This window comes from Sprattus sprattus (assembly GCF_963457725.1).
Source record: "Sprattus sprattus genome assembly, chromosome: 2".
Classification (NCBI taxonomy): domain Eukaryota; kingdom Metazoa; phylum Chordata; class Actinopteri; order Clupeiformes; family Clupeidae; genus Sprattus; species Sprattus sprattus.
Window position 1 is genome coordinate 50,092,647 of NC_137921.1, and position 16,992 is coordinate 50,109,638.

General features: G+C 46.6%; 1 protein-coding gene across 1 annotated transcript; it reads left to right on the forward strand.

Moving 5' to 3' along the window:
• The first annotated feature begins 1,736 nt into the window (after window positions 1-1,736).
• On the forward strand, window positions 1,737-15,884 carry mllt1a (MLLT1 super elongation complex subunit a). The gene is made up of 12 exons (XM_080860723.1): window positions 1,737-1,813; window positions 5,063-5,243; window positions 5,543-5,625; window positions 6,096-6,239; window positions 6,910-7,038; window positions 8,019-8,663; window positions 9,376-9,478; window positions 10,356-10,467; window positions 10,986-11,085; window positions 11,360-11,428; window positions 11,988-12,059; window positions 12,750-15,884. The coding sequence occupies exons 1-12, from the start codon at window positions 1,802-1,804 to the stop codon at window positions 12,876-12,878; spliced, it is 1,779 nt and encodes a 592-aa protein (XP_080716849.1). The 5' UTR covers window positions 1,737-1,801; the 3' UTR covers window positions 12,879-15,884.
• Window positions 15,885-16,992: the final 1,108 nt, after the last annotated feature.

Consider the following 16,992-nt stretch of genomic DNA (forward strand, 5'->3'; position numbering starts at 1 on the left):
AAATTTTGGAAAAATGTATCAGCCAATACATCGAAGCCTGAAGGTTTTGGTGATCGCTTATAAAGTTTATATAGTCTCTTGTTTCAGGGATATCTGACCCCTCAAAGACCTCCACAGCATTTCATGCTTGGGTATAACACATGCTAGCTATATGTCTGTACTACTTGACAAATAAAAATGGGCCAAACACTATTTCAGCCTTTATGACAAAAGAAGGCAGCTGGAAGACCCATGTCTCTGCTCTTCACCCAGTTGCTGTGGACACAACGGCAGGTAGGCCTACTTATTTACACACATTCATGTTTTTCAGTTATTATGGACATGACACATTTGCATACTATATGTTTAACTGTAGATTGTGTCTATTCGTTTTAGTTTCAAAATTAGATTTATTTAACAAATGGTGGCCTATAATATGCACATCTCAGAGTATGTGTTCATACATCAATTTGGGATATTTTATGGCCAGCCTCACAGAAACGTCGTGGCCAGCAGGGGGCTTTTAGTAATGCACACATCTCCTGTGGTTCTGTTTACCCACACTGCAGCGGTTTAAAAGTTATCCCACGAGCCCCTTGATCATGTCTAAGCAAATATACTTTGTGGTATTACCAGGTTAAAAAAGGGGGTGTGCTGGAAAAGCCATTTTCTGCCTGCGCTCCATGCCTTGTGTAGCCTGCACCTGAATTCTTTAATAAAACCACAAAGCACAAGTCAAAATGCCTGTCAACCGCTCTAATTTACATGTGTCAAAGAGTGACTTGTGATATACACACATGCTCAGCCTTTGTGCTTAGTCTACTGCCATAAATCATTTTAATAATTCATTCCCGTCAAAAAATGTAGAGCTGGTTTAACTTTACCCTGTATTTTTATTTAGGCTAGTGCAAATTATATGTCAAGCAGCTCTCTTTTCTGCAGTGACCACAACAACCCGAGACAAGAACATGTGAAGTATACGCTGCGTTGGAATTTTCGAGATTTAAATAAATATTTACAATAAAGTGCTACAAGCTCCAATACAATAAGCGGACAAACAAAACTGTGAGACACATGATGAAAAAAAACTGTGCTTACACAACAATGATGATGTATCTGAGTGATTTATAAAATAATATCGGACAGATGTATTTGCATTTAACGACAAATGAAAATGTGTAAGTACCCTGTCTTATTTGGCAATGAAATGATTAGCAAATCTTCCGCCTGACATTATGAATTTGCTCTAAATACCAGTTTGTTTGTGCTGAACGAAATTTTCGTGATCTTTTTAATTACACAGCAATTTATTATATTGTAAGATAACTGGCTAAAAGTATACGGAGGCTATTTGATATTCAATTGTTCTTATTTTAGATTGTCCGGGAAGATTATGCCAGCAACTGACTGAGATAATATGCTCGGGGCTGATTTCCAAATGAATGTGTTGTGTTCTTTGCGTGGCAGTTCCAGAAGGCAATTAGCAACCAAAGTTATTCAATCATAGAGCCTACATGACAAAAACATCAAGCATTACGTGATCTACACATCTCTAATTCAATCAGATATTCTTGGCAGACTGTTTCCTGTAGGAAGTCCCGCCCGTTAACTATTGCAGTTGGTTCGAAGGCAAAAGGCTTAACCTCTAACCACTTGATTGGATACAAAGGCTTTCTGTTTTGGTTGCATGCCAGGAGTCTCGAAGGGGAGGGAAGCCGTCTGGCTTCCGGTTTTTGGCTGAAATTGACACACAATGAGGAGTCGGGAACAACCTCACAAATCGCTGCTGTAAATAAACAGAACAACACAAGGCCCAAGAATAATGGAGAACCAGGTAAAGCCACTCTTTTGTCCCCACGGTTTTAACGTTCCTCAACTTCAGATATGGTTCTAGAAACCGACAGCCAGTGCTAGAATGAATAGTTGGTTGTTAGCTAGCTTGCTACGAGGAAAAAAAGGCTAATCGAACACACATATCTCAAGCCATCCTTGTTAGCCTATCATAGCGTCGCTAGCCCAGCTATATCGGTATTTTCCTGGTGAGAATGTGCAGGATTGTTTCATATTGCTAGCCGGCTCTCTGTACTCCTACAGCAAGCTAGCTCTATATGTCGAGCTATGTAGAACATACCCTTAAGGAAATCGTGTTTGGCACTTAACCGTGACCTCTCAAATTTGAAATGCCCACTCAACCACAATCTGTCAACGGGTTATTTGGCTGGAGGCTAGCAAACCTAGTAAACTAGAGAGTTAAGGCAAGCTAACGCGGCTAGCATGCTAGCTCCCCTTGGTTGCATGGCCCTCTCAGGCTGCATGGACAGGCTGCTAAGGCGCCGGCGGTGGGGTTTGCTCTCCACGTCTGGGAGGAGGGAGGGGTGGTCTGTGCAGACGCTAGGAATGGGAACATGAAGCGGGAATCTCTTCTTTGCGAGCATTAAAGCATTGCATGAATCCCTGTTTTGTGTTATTCTACTCCATGCACCAAGCTCACGACATGCGATTTGATTACTTGATGGGGATAGCTGTCTACACTTGACAAGTCAAAGACCATTATGGTAATGATAGCTATCGTTAGCTGTACGTTCTCAAAGATGTCTCCCAGTTCAAACAGGTTAGCAAGCTACATTGGCTAGAATAGCTATTGCCAGTAAGTTGGATCAAAGTTAAGGATGTGTTTTTAGATTCTGATCTGCTGTGTAGGAGATGTAGCTAGCTGTTAGTGATCTTTAAATACCTTGTTTTGAGATCCAGTGGAGTTACTAAGGCGATGAAATAAACAAAGAACTTCTACATTAGGTGGCATAGCAATCTGTAGCAGACTAAATGTCGTTCTAGGAAAGTTAGCTAACGTGAGTAACTATTAGCTAGCAAACTTTTTAACTTCGAGGAGCAGATACACTGTTTTGTAAATGTATAGTCTTGCCACATCAAGAATAAATCGAGAATGTCCGCACAACTGTATCATATGTAGCTATTGATATCCGTGTTGGTCGTAGTGGGAATTGAAAATCCTTTCGGTACACGTAGCTAGAAAGGTTATTGCATTCCGATGTGTCTGCCCCGCGGAGGTAGCGGTCCTATGGAATTTCTCCCTTTGGCTTCTGCTTTCTGTTAGCGAGTTAGCTTTGACCAGGAGGACAGGCCTGTAGACGAAGCTACGCAAGATGCTGCATTGTTCCTTTCTTCTTTCAACAGAATTCACTCATACCAAACAATTTTGTTGTGTGGTTAAACACCTGTTTTTTTTTTTAACTGAGGGCATGGTTTTGCTTAATATCTTGCAAGAAACACTCCAGGAGCAAAGGGGTGTTTTGCTGAACCCTCTTGTTTCGCCTCCCTTTCAAAAGGCCAAGCTCTGTAGTTATTTAAGAGGCAGCGATGCCTTGGCCTGGTGTCCCTGAAACATAAGTGACATGGTTTTGATTCAGCTGTGTTCATGGTTTTGATCCAGTGTGCCTGTGCAACAGGCTCTTTCATGTGTGTTTGCATGGCAGTGCTACAGGTGCAGGTGCTTCTCATTGAAAACTGTCTGTAAGATCTCTGCAGCTGTTTTTGTGCACTCAGCTCTTAACGCTATAACTATGTCTGAAGGGCAGTTATTATCACTCTTAAAAAAGGGGGTGTGGAGTTTGCCAGAGGCGGCTTGTTTCTGACCCTCCCACCTGTTTTTGCATCCAAGATATCAACAGTAGAGGTGTGAGAGAAAGAGAGATACCCCCGATGCAGCTTTCATCAGTTACCATCTCAGGAGGCCTTTCAGGTGTAGTCTAGTCTATATAGGGAATGGATGCAGTCCGCAGGCTGTTTGCTTCTAGGACAGTCCTTGTTCAACCGTCTGAGAGGGGCATCATTAGCCCAGAGGAACACGTGTCTCGGTCTGTGTTTCAGCATAGGCCGTTGCAGTGCTGCCGTCTGTTATTTCAGACTGACCTGATCTTGACTTTGTCGTTGGTCTGCTTTGCTGTGCAGTGCACTGCCGCTGCACAGCCCCCCCCCCCCCCCCCCCCCCACCTGTTTGTCTGAACCTGCTCGGTGTGGCGACGCGTTAGTGCCAGAGTGTGATGACTTGTGTCTGGAGGCAAATGGCATTACCGTTGGCGGGGTGCCAGTCATTCCCGCCAGAGACTGTGTGCCAGGGAGGATCATCTCTGCCCGCTCCCTCTCTCCCGCCTGCGCTCAGCCATTGGCCAGCCCCATGCTCCTGTGAAGAGGCTATCACATCACCATGCTGCTCTTTCACTGGCTGCCAGTGGCGGAGACGTGTCTGGAGTCTTAGGCGGCACGTTATCTTCCCTGAGATGTCTGCTTGAAGCCACAGACAGGACAGTCTGTTCACTCTGCTTTGTGCACCCCACTAATGTAACAGATTTGGAATATCACGGTCACCGTGGGCATTAGAAAAAAGATCACATTACTGCGTGGTATCAGGTTAGCCTAAGTATGGGTTTGGGATGACTACTTAAATGTTTAGGATACTAAAAGCTGCAGTGTGCAATTGTGGTGGTAATTAGAATGTATGAAAACATAGACCCCATCCTAAGCACCGCCTTTTTTGTTCCGTATGCACGCATTGGACTGTGCTGTGCATGACATAATGATTGACAGCCATTTAGACAAATCTTCGCAAAGAACTCACCCGCTTGTCTTACGTTGTGGGTATGGTGAAAATGTTCAATTTCTGTTTACTGAGTCTTGGATACTTTCTTTTTGTAGAGCAGATGGTTGCTAAGAGGTTGTAGGGAGAATGATCACCAAGTATTACACAAAGTAGGGTTAGTAAAGGGGAAGGGTAGGGTAAAAAAAATTAGAGCAGTAATACTTCCTGTTTTTATTTACACAAAGTGTAGTTGGTCGACTATACACACTCGTTTCCTGTTTGCAGGAAGAGGACAAAAGCACCCAATTTAATGGTTGCTCAAATTTGGGCTACCTCTCTGTGTGACAGCATTTATTAAAGGCATGTTACAAACAGCAACAGCCCCTTTTCAGTAATAGCATTTCACTTAGTGTAAAGCCCAAGGAGTGTTTACATGTGTCTGTAAGTGTGTACGGTCTATTAACGCCTGCTCTGTCCTCTGTGCAGTGCACGGTCCAAGTAAAGCTTGAGCTGGGCCACAGAGCACAACTGCGGAAGAAGGTGACGACGGAGGGCTTCACCCATGACTGGATGGTGTTTGTGCGTGGCCCCGAGACTGGAGACATCCAGCACTTTGTGGAGAAGGTCGTCTTCCGGCTGCACGAAAGCTTCCCCAAGCCAAAGCGAGGTGAGTCAGTGCTTGGCCGTGCCACAACTTCAGTGCCATTTGTTGTTATGAGTCATTTTGCACCGCATGTCCCAAAGGATGTTGACAATGTTATTGACTATGTCATTAACAGTTTTTGACAATGCACATTGTTACCCCAAAAGATGTTTTTTTTTTCATTTTGTAGATGTTGGAAAGTGTCCACCTTTATATTAAATACGGCATAATTTGTGCTTTGAAGTGTTTCCAACTGTCTGGTGGTGTGAGTGATGATGGTGAAGCAGATGAACAGCAGAGTGCCTTGTTTGTGTTTTGACTAGTGTGTAAAGAGCCGCCTTACAAAGTGGAGGAGTCGGGTTATGCAGGCTTCCTCATGCCCATCGAGGTTTACTTCAAGAACAAGGTCAGTACCATGTCTAACACACACAGACGGGCACACAGACGGGCACACAGACGGGCACACAGACGGGCACACAGACGGGCACACAGACGGGCACACAGACGGGCACACAGACGGGCACACAGACGGGCACACAGACGGGCACACAGACGGACACACAGACGGACACACAGACGGACACACAGACACGAATCACCAGTGTCTCCATCACCTTTGTCTCTGCCACTGATGAGTCCTGTGTCAGCAATTCAGTGTACTGCTTATATCTCAGAGATACACTTTCACTCACATTCAAACTGTATGTAGTTTGGAAATGTAGATAGCAACTAAAGTGAAGCTAAAGATCAATTTGACAGTAATTTCATATTCTGGCTGTAGTTGTATGGTTGGTGAAGTTGAGTGCTATAACATGCTATAACACGTGCACTGTTATTGGCTTTCAGTTGCTTTGCTAACCGTGTGTCCTCCGACAGGAAGAGCCAAAGAAGGTGTGCTTCAACTATGACCTCTTCCTGAACCTGGAGGGCAACCCGCCAGTCAATCACCTGCGCTGTGAAAAGCTGACCTTTAATAACCCCACCAGTGAATTTCGGCGCAAGCTCATCAAGGCTGGAGGGGTGAGCTGGGACCAGGGGCAGAGGGGATCACAAAGAGCGTCTGACTGCGGGCCGAGTGTGGCCCAAGCCACTGGCTCTGTTAGACTATATAGACATATAGCGTTTTAGTCTGAGCACCAGCGTCTTTTATTCAATTGTCCCCAATGTGGAGAGATTTTTCAAAGTGCTTTGAGTGCTCCTAGTTGAAAGTCTCTAAAGTTTTCAGAAAGGCGCTGGTGTCATCACAATGCTCGTTTTGCTCCGGTGATATGTTCTTAAGATATTGTTGTCATAGAAACAAAACCCACGTGCACCGTGGGAGCTTTTCTGCCAGAGAAAGAATTCTACTGTATATGGGCACCCACCCTTACACTGTCTAAGCACGGTAGAGGGTGGCACTCAGTGTTTCTTGTTTTACAAAGGCCTTTACAAAGATTGGAGAACTACATGTACGATGCCCTATTTTGAAGTGAAGGTGAAGGCGTGATGACTGTATCCATAGTAACAGATGATTGTTGTGAATATGGAGCTCTGTAACTCCCTCTGTGAACATTATAAATCCTAGATCAACCAGTACGGTATCATTACAGCCCAAACCGGAAGCTTTACAATGACAAGACCATACTGAGCACTGTAGCACTGAAAGAGAGGTGGAACCCTGTGTGACGTGTTCCTTTTGTGACGTTTGCAGATGCAGGTGGTCCCTGAGGGAGCGGAGGCCGTCTCCAGACCCAGCCCAGACTACCCCATGCTTCCCACCATCCCTCTCTCCGCCTTCTCCGACCCCAAGACCAAGACCAAGAGCTCCCATGGGTCAAAGGTCAGTATGGAAGCCCTAGAGGCACATTTCCTTTCATGCTCTAGGGAAGTGTTGTAATGATGCCTAATGCCCAAAATGAAGCCTCTTGTATTTATTACAGAGAGACATATATATATATATATATATATTACACAAACACAGCTTGAAATGCAGCTGGTAGAGCCTTGATGGCATTCCTGTCCCTTTATATTGTCAACCCATACTATAACAACACTGCTTGATCTGCAGCTGTCCTATAATCTTGTCTGTGACGAGCGCTCTGACTCTCACAGACATATTCAAAGGTGTGGTACAGTCATGGGCAGGCACTGTTACTCACAGCTGAAATAAACAATTTGTCCTAATTAGGGACAAATTCACTATCAGCTGTTTTACAGATTCAATTTCAAAAGCTGCAAAGTTTGCATGGGAGTCCTAGACAATCCGTCTTCACAGCGAGCAGTAATGGCATAACTCCCACTGGATGTACTTCCACAATAACAGCTAAGGCCAAAGCCGCATCCTGTTTCAGTAACACGAGCGGCTTGTAACACAGATTCACTTTTTTTTCCTAACAAGATCTACACTCTGTCAGTAGTTCAGCGTTGTCCAGTGGTGTCAGATAGCGATTCCCCAGATGCAAGGACACCGTGCACAGAAGTAGCTGTGGCTGCCTGTCTGTGACTGTAGGAGCCTGAGGGTGCAGTGTTAAAAGCAATAGCACTTGTGTTATAAACAATGTCGGGTACATACAGCCTTTAGGTTACGGAGAGGGACACTGAAGGCCTACGGAACCTTAATGGTCCCTTCTGCATTGTACAATGTCATGTTTAGGCTGTTATGAAAATTTGTGGCGCTTATAATAGTATTATATTGGGCATACAGACTGCTTCACGGCCTTTATTGTACAGTAAGGTGTGTCTGTGTGCCTAATGTATGTGCATGTTGGTTTTGCTGTGAGGTCAGTAGAGCTGTCTTGACTTGTGCCTGTTTGCTTTCAGGACCCCAGTAAAGAGGGCGGCGGCGGTAGCAAAGGGCCAAAGCCCCACAAGCTGACAAAGGAGCATCGGGAGCGGCAGCGTAAAGACTCGGAGAGCAAGGCTGTCTCCAAGAGCGAAGGTGACCGTGATGGCGTGATGAGCAGCAGCAAGAGCTCTCGGGATCCTCCTTCTTCCTCTTCATCTTCGTCGTCCAAGAAGCCCGCCGAGCTGAAGACCAAGGACGAGAAGGTCGTGCCCAAGGCGGCCTTCAAGGAGCCCAAGCTCACCCTGAAGGAGGCCAAGGAGGGGATGTCGCCCAAAGGAGGGGGTGCGGGCGCGGGGGGAGGCGGGGGAGGAGTTGGGCTCCCCCCCGACGCCAAAGTGCCCAGCAAGCGTCCGTCGGCCGTGGAGTCCCCCAAACCCAGTGTCAAGAAGCAGAAGAAGGGCGGGTCGGACGGGCCAAAGAGCTCCGGGAGCGGGGCCTTCACGGGCACCTCCCCCCGGGTGTCCTCCTCCATAGCCCCGCCCCCCTACACGGAGAAGAAGCCCAAGGAGAAGGGCCGCTGGGCCAAAAGCAAGTCCGACGCCCCCGAGGTGAAGGAGCCCAAGAAACTCCCAGAATCGGACGACTCAAACTCGGAGGATGAGGCGTCATCCAAGTCTGAGGTGTGTGTGTGTGTGTGTGTGTGTGTGTGTGTGTGTGTGTGTGTGTGTGTGTGTGTGTGTGTGTGTGTGTGTGTGTGTGTGTGTGTGTGTGTGTGTGTGTGTGTGTGTGTGTGTGTGTGTGTGTGTGTGTGTGTGTGTGTGTGTGTGTGTGTGTGTGTGTGTGTGTGTGTGTGTGTGTAATTATGCATAAGACACAGATGTGCACTATAAAACAGCTAATGCATAAGATGCAGATGTGCACTATAAAACAGATAAGGCATAAGATGCAGATGTGTAGTATAAACCAGATAATGCATGTAATGCAGATGTGCAGTATAAACCAGATAATGCATAAGACGCATATGTGCAATATAAAAACAGCTTGATTCCAATGGTGGTAATGGGTTAGTGATGGCCAAGTATACACATGTTTAGTACAACTGCACTGAGTGAGCTCGTGCTGCTCGTTGGTGTTCTCTTTGGAGGTGTCTGCTCTTGGAAACCTCCACACACACACACAGACACACAGAACTGCTAGAGAGCATAGGCAGACACTAATATACTCCAGTAGCACTTATGAAACCCCCTCTTAACAGCCTGTGTTTATAGCAGTGGGTCCTACTGCCCTGCAGCCTCCACACAAGCAGCTGCTGTGCTACTGTGGAGTGATACCTTTTCATAAGCAGACACGCTCCCTGAAATGTGTATGTGTGTGTGTGTGTTGTTTATGCAGCAGTCGGCTCCCTCCAGTCCCTCCAACTCCAGCTCCAGCTCCGACTCCAGCTCTGACTCAGACTTTGAGCCTGTGCAGAAACAAGGGCAGGGTGAGCCACAAGGTATGTATGTATGGATGTGTGTGTGTGTGTGTGTGTGTGTGTGTGTGTGTGTGTGTGTGTGTGTGTGTGTGTGTGTGTGTGTGTGTGTGTGTGTGTGTGTGTGTGTGTGTGTGTGTGTGTGTGTGTGTGTGTGTGTGTGTGTGTGTGTGTGTGTGTGTGTGTGTGTGTGTGTGTGTGTGTGTGTGTGTGTGTGTGTGTGTGTGTGTGTGTGGGGAGGATTGAGAGCTGGTGTGTTAGGCTTTGTTTCGGTGACTGTTAATTTTTCTCACACTTGTGGTTTTGGGTCTGAAGTGAAGAACTACAAAACTTTCTTAGTTTCGATTCCCTACTGTGCCTTCTACCCTCAGAACACATCAGAAAGTCTCTCTCCCTCTCTCTTTCTTTCTTTCTCTCTCCCTCTCTCTCTCCTTCTCTCTTTCTTTCTTTCTTTCTTTCTCTCTCTCTCTCTCTCTCTTTCTTTCTTCTTTTCTCCCTCTCCCTCTCTCTTCCAGCTGTTTAGATCTACTTAGCTATACAGGACAAAACACAGTAAATCTCAAAGAGTCTCTCAAACAGGCGGTCACTGCATTAGACCATAAATAATATATATTCTGTGGGGATGATTCTATGCTTAGAACTTTGTGAGCATAGAGAAGGTACAGGATTTTGTATTCCTGATTTGGGACCTTTGTGTGTGTGTGTGTGTGTGTGTGTTTGTGTGTGTGTGTGTGTACGTCAGTGTAATATCCGTTAGTCCTTATGATCAGGTGTAAAGACAGTGCTGTAGTAGAGTACAGTTATTCTGAGATGTGGACAAGGCTCCAGAACGAATGTTTAGGTGGTTCTGGATCCCAGTGTGCGTGAGGATATACCGGCTAACCCTGCAGTCCTCTATCAGGTCCTCTGCGCTCAATGGTTGAAGATCTGCAGTCAGAGGAGTCCGACGACGACGACAGCAGTTCAGAGGAGGAGACACCTGTGAAAAACAACCCAGCCAACCGGGACACCAGGTGCGACCCCTCTTAAGGCCTCTGGCCTATGCAGCATAGTGTGTGTCAGAGACCCTCAGAGAGCCTCTGCTGCACTTACGGTTACTGAACACCTGCTTTTTAGTGATTTAGAAGTGATCTGCACACATCCATCCCTCTGTCAGTATGGTCAGCATATAGAGGAGTGACCATACAATTAGCAAGAGTAGGCTGGACAGGTCTTTTACTAAGCAATGATCCATAGAGGAAGAAAGGTTACTGCATGGATGGTGCATTTTATTTAATGTCTAGTAAATCAGCAGTATCAATGATTGATTGATTTTGTTTATTATTTGAACGGGTCACAGCTGTTATACGTAGGGACATAAGATTTGTGCGCGCAGTAGGCTCAATCCAACAGAAAGTGACCATTGCGATCCTTGCAAAGTAGAAAGCTCTGGTCAAGGAAGAATGCTGCTTACGTCAAATGCAGATGTTAGCTGTTGACAAAGAGTTTGAAATAGTATTGATGTTCTGGTGGGACCTTTGACCTTTTGCAGACTGAGCATCGACAGCGAGAGTGACAGCAGCGACGGGCTGCACCGGCCCAACCGGGATCCGCCTCCTCAGCCCCAGAAACACAGCTCCTCCATTAACAAGGTGAGATCAGTGCCAGACCCCCCACCACGGTACACAACACGCCAGAGTACCAGACCCTACACCATGCACACCATACACAACACGCCTCACAACACGCCAGACTACCAGAGCCCAACAGCTGCAAACAGGTGGATACGTGGAATGAAAACAGAGGGGGATGAAGGTTTTTCTCAGAAGGATTGGAAATGGAAACATCGCCTCACCAGTCGTTTTCTCTCTCTCTCTCTCTCTCTCTCTCTCTCTCTCTCTCTCTCTCTATCCTTTCTTTCTCCAGGTGTCAGGGAGGAAGAGTCCTGACCCCTGCTGTCGTCCTGAGAAGGCCCTCAAAAAGGGATACGACAAGGTAAATCCCTCTCATCCTAAAAGCATAGAGGTCTTGTGACATTATTCAGCTGTCCATATAATGAAAGACCATCCCAGCAGGAGGACACTGTCAGTATGTGTCCACATGTTATACAATCCGTAGCATGGCAGGAGGAGACAGTCAGTATGTGTCCACATGTTATGCAATCCGTAGCATGGCAGGAGGAGACAGTCAGTACGTGTCCACATGTTATATGAATCTGTAGCATGGCAGGAGGAGACAGTCAGTATGTGTCCACATGTTATACAATCCGTAGCATGGCAGGAGGAGACAGTCAGTATGTGTCCACATGTTATATGAATCCGTAGCATGGCAGGAGGAGACAGTCAGTATGTGTCCACATGTTATATGAATCCGTAGCATGGTAGGAGGAGACAGTCAGTATGTGTCCACATGTTATATGAATCCGTAGCATGGTAGGAGGAGACAGTCAGTACGTGTCCTCATGGAGTAACATGGAGCAAGAATGTTAGTGTGTGTCCTCAGCTATATCTCCCCTTGTGCCCCCCCCCCCCCCCCACACACACACACACCTCAGGCCTACACTGAAGAACTGGTGGACCTGCACCGCCGCCTCATGGACCTGAGGGAACGCAACGTCTTGCAACAGGTGTGTGTGTGTGTGTGTGTGTGTGTGTGTGTGTGTGTGTGTGTGTGTGTGATTGATTACTGCATAAAGTTTTACACAAATGGGTATCTGTAGATAAAGGGGTGTCTGGGCTTTCATGTGTTCCATTGTTCAATACCAATACAGATACAGAACTATCTCTTTCTAATCGCTGTCTGCTAATGTCAGTAGCTTTACTGATGCCAAGATATCCGGCCCTAGTTTGGCACCTTTGACATCCTAGTGAATAGGTGTTGTGGCAGGCTAATTAACAAAACTGTGTAATTGTTTTGAACAACATAAGAAGCTTCCTCGTAAAAGCCATTCTGCCGCACACTGTCCAGAGACTGCAGCAACATTGCCACGTTCTTACGTTGACCTTGTCTGGCTTACTCAATTTAACCCCTAGGAGTCCAGGCCTAAATTGAGGGATTGATTGTCTTTAACCAAACCTTCCAGTAAGGGACTTTAGCCTGGCTCTACCCACATAGAACCTTTAACCACAGCTTTACCTCTTAGTCTGAAGCGGTGCGCATTCAGTTGCTTGCTTTCCATTGGCGTATCCTTAGTGACAAAGGTCAACGATGTACCTCAGTAGGTTTTTCAAGGTCTTGAATTCAAATCTGCAAAACTGCCTTACCTGAACTTCAAGTACCTCATATAAATCTAAAGCAAAGCACTTTTCCCCCCCAGATCGTCAATCTCATCGAGGAGACGGGCCACTTCAACGTCACCAACACAACCTTTGACTTTGACCTTTTCTCATTGGACGAATCCACTGTCCGGAAACTACAGCGCTACCTGGAGGCCACGCCCACGTGACAGACAGCCTATCAGGGGGTAGGCTTCTCTCTCCCTCATTCCCAGGTGCCAGGAGAGGCATGATGGGGGAGGGGATGGGGGGGTGGAGGAGCGAGAGAGGGAGAGGGATAGAAGACGGGAGCCAAAAGAACAAATAAAACTCAAACTGTTGTGAGGAGTGGAGAGAGGAAGGAGGCGATATGTGACTGGAGGAGAACAGCATCAGAGGGACCTCTTACACCTTCTCCAGCCCAGCAGGAGTCATCCCAACCATTCTTCCCCACAGACCTCTACTCCGCTGGTCTTGGGGGCTCAGGTTGGGGGGGCCAGGTCTATCTATTCAGTGGAAGCCGGTGTGCACAACTGGCTTGGCAGGAAAAACCTCACAGTACAACCTTACACTGATTACCACCTTACACACACACACACACACACACACACACACTCAAAAGTGTACTTCTCCTGTACTAAGCTCTGTGATCCTCTAGCATCAACACCCCTTTACACTCTCTGTCCCCTTTTGTGAGTGAGTCTACCTCTGTGTAAGAGGAAGAAGGAAGATGAAGAATTTTGTGTGTGTGTGTGTGCGTGTTCGTGCGTGCATACATGCATGCACATTTTAAGAGTAGCCACCCTATGCTGTTTCTAAAAGGTTTGAGCACAAGCTGCTGTGGCTTTGTCTTTTTGAATTGGTGTGTGTATGTGTGTAGGTGTGTGTGTGTGTGTGTGTGTTTGTGCCTGTGCCTGCGTGTGTGTGTTGAATCCACCTCCATGCCTTCTCATATTAAATTGCTTCATCCCTCTGGGCCCTTTGTGCTGCCCCTCGACAACCCCCCCCAGCCCCACCTCCCCCCAAAGGGCTGCTGTGAGGGGGGGCCAATTGAGCACTGGGAGGGGGGGTCACTGACTGAACGTCTTTTCAATGCTAGAAACAAAAGAAGGAGCCATATCACGATTGGAAAGAAAAGAAAATGGGCCAGACCTTTTTAAAATTTATTTTTCTACCAATATGTCCGTAAATAAGTATTTTAGGGATTGCTGTTACGCATGAGAATGTATCCGTTTATTTTTCTAGGGCTAGATGTTAGTGCCTTTCAGGTCCCGTTAGACAGCGCTCTAGAGAGGAGGTGAGAGGACAGGGGATGGGGACGGGGACAGTGATGTGGACACATGGTTGGCGGTGCTCATTCTGAGCAGTGTTCTAGAGCAGCTAGCCTCCTGTAAGCCCCACAGAGGTCTGGTAATGTGTGTCTGTTTTTATCAGTGTTGGTGGTCCGTCATGAAGGTATTCTCCTTCACAAGTTATTGATGTTAGTTTGTTTGTTGGCATTACCTGTCAGTGTTATCAGTGGTGTGACCGGCTGTGGTCTCCTCATGGCTACTGCCTGTGGTCTCCTCATGACTGCTGGCCTGGCCCTGACTCCCCTGTCCAACACCACCTCCCCTTCTGCTTCTGCTAGCAATCAGATTCTCTTCTTTCTCCTGCGCCTGAGACGAATTAGAAATCCTCTGGTGACCCCAGACTCCAGCATTGAAGTTCAGCAATGACCCCCCTCAAGCCCACCCTACACACACACACACACACAAGCACACTTGCTCTCTCCTCAGCTCTAGGGTGCATTTTCCTAAAGTGCTGTTGAACAATTACCACAGATAAATGACAGAGAGACTATCGTTTTGAACAGTCTCCATGGTTACGACGGTGGTTGCTCAGCGATGCATTGGGGGACATGCAGCCCTGCTCTCCTCTCTGGTCCATTTCCTCTCCCTCAGCTGTCTGACTATTTATTCTGATGCTAATAGCTTTAAGATTTGTGTTGCCTGGCCTGAAGAAATAAATCCCCCTCCCCGGAACAGCCTCCCTCCTCCTCCGTGTGGATGATCAGAGAGGCGGTGTAGAGTGGTTCTCCTGTCGAAATTTAAGACCGAAGAACTTGAGCATCTCTGCCTTATGCTCAGCATTCATCATGTCTGCCTGACAGATGTGAACGCTTTTATTCCCTGAAACCTTGTCACTGTTTGAGTCAACAGGTGTGAGTGAGTGTGAGTGTGTGTGTGTGTGTGTGTGTGTGCGTGTGTGAGAGAAAGAGCAAGGGGTTGAGCGTGAATTCAAGGAGGACAAGAGAGCAGAAGATGTACTGTCCTTTTTTGGTGTGTGAACTTTTAACTTCCAAGTCCGAGTTCATGAACTTTGCCCTTTGACCGGGCGTGGGGTCGTTTGCTGGTCATGGTGGGGGGCTGGGTCAGCGTTAGATTGAGGAGAGAACCCCACTGTTCTTATTTATGTACCTCTGCACTTTTGGCTGTGGTGACTTAAGTACTTAAGTAATTATCTGAACTGTATTTTTTAAGAATTTTATACACTATTTACATGCAATATGGTATTGATTGAAATTTTTTGCCAACTGAAAAAAAAAAAGGAAAAAAAGAATTTCTTTTAATTTTGTACTGGCATGTTTTTTCATAACACATCTGAAACATGTCCATCTGAAACAGACTGTTATTTTTCAGCCTTGTGCTGCGCCTCCAAGGATGTTGTATTGTGTTCATAGTTAATTGCCATTGAGCATCATGGGACTCGTGTTGATTGATTCAAGAAATCTGTTTGTTGACAGAAGTGTTTATGATGCGTATCAAAGAGGAAAGGGGATTTGTCATGCTATTTGTGTGTGTGTGTGTGTGTGTGTGTGTGTGTGTGAGCTACGGTATTTTGAGTGTAATCTGACTCAAAGGATGTGGCAGCGTCTGTACTTGTCCCCTCTTTGTGAGGCATGCTCACCCCACAGCAGTCTGCCACAGATGTCCTCCCCCTCTTCCGGCTGCCTGTGTGCCGGGATTCGCGTTCAGAGTCGGCTCCGCACTGAGTGCTGGAGGACCTGACGAGGACGAGCAGCATCGATGCCCCCACAGGAAGCCAAGAGAGACCATGACCAGGCCTGTGATTAGCAGATCTGAACTCTGTTGTGGATTTATTTTTTATTTTTTCTCTTTAAACCACGAGTCGACCTTGGAAAGAGACCATGCCATCCGAAGAGGTCCTCAGATACTGTTTGGGGAGGGAGGGGGGGAGTGAATGAATTATGGGGAGCGTTGATTGATCATTTCCTGTGTCAGTGGTTATTCTACGTGTCCGTGGCAGGGGGAGGACTTGGCTGTATTTATCTGAGGGTGGGGGTGGGGTGGTTGGTGTCAGGGGGGCTTCATGTGTTCTGGTTCGCTGAACAGTGGGATCTCGTGTTATTTAACTTGGCGTACAAGGCCACTATGTGGCCATGTGATTGCAAGTTGTATCAAGGACAAAATGTTATTTTAATTTTTATTTTAAAATCATATAAGTAATAAAGTCATCGAGTACTGTCACTTTTCTGTTCCACTGTCTTTTTCTTGGTCTTTATGACATTTCAGGTGTAAACTAAAGGAAATTAGTTTTTCAACAAACATTTTGAACCTCTCAAATGTGTGTGAAACCTGCATAATCATGAAATTGTGTCAAGAAGCTGTTCTCTGTCCGTTTATATAGACGTATGATGTTCTCGCAGGCCCTTCACTAGCATATGGTTTTTGGCACACAAAGTAAAAAGGTTCATGAAATGAAGCATTATCAGACCAGTGAGACAGGAGGCATTAGACCAGTGAGAGAGGAGGCATTAGACCAGTGAGACAGGAGGCATTAGACCAGTGAGACAGGAGGCATTAGACCAGTGAGACAGGAGGCATTAGACCAGTGAGACAGGAGGCATTAGACCAGTGAGACAGGAGGCATTAGACCAGTGAGACAGGAGGCATTAGACCAGTGAGACAGGAGGCATTAGACCAGTGAGACGTGAGACAGGAGTCATTATCAGACCAATGAGACAGGAGGCATCATCAGACCAGTGAGACAGGAGGCATCATCATCAGACCAGAGAGACAGGAGTCATTAGACCAGTGAGACAGTAGTCATCATCAGACCAGTGAGACAGGAGGCATCATCATCAGACCAGTGAGACAGGAGACATTAGACCAGTGAGACAGGAGGCATTAGACCAGTGAGACAGGAGTCATCATCATCAGACCAGTGAGACAGGAGGCATCATCATCAGACCAGTGAGACAGGAGGCATTAGACCAGTGAGACAGGAGGCATCATCATCAGA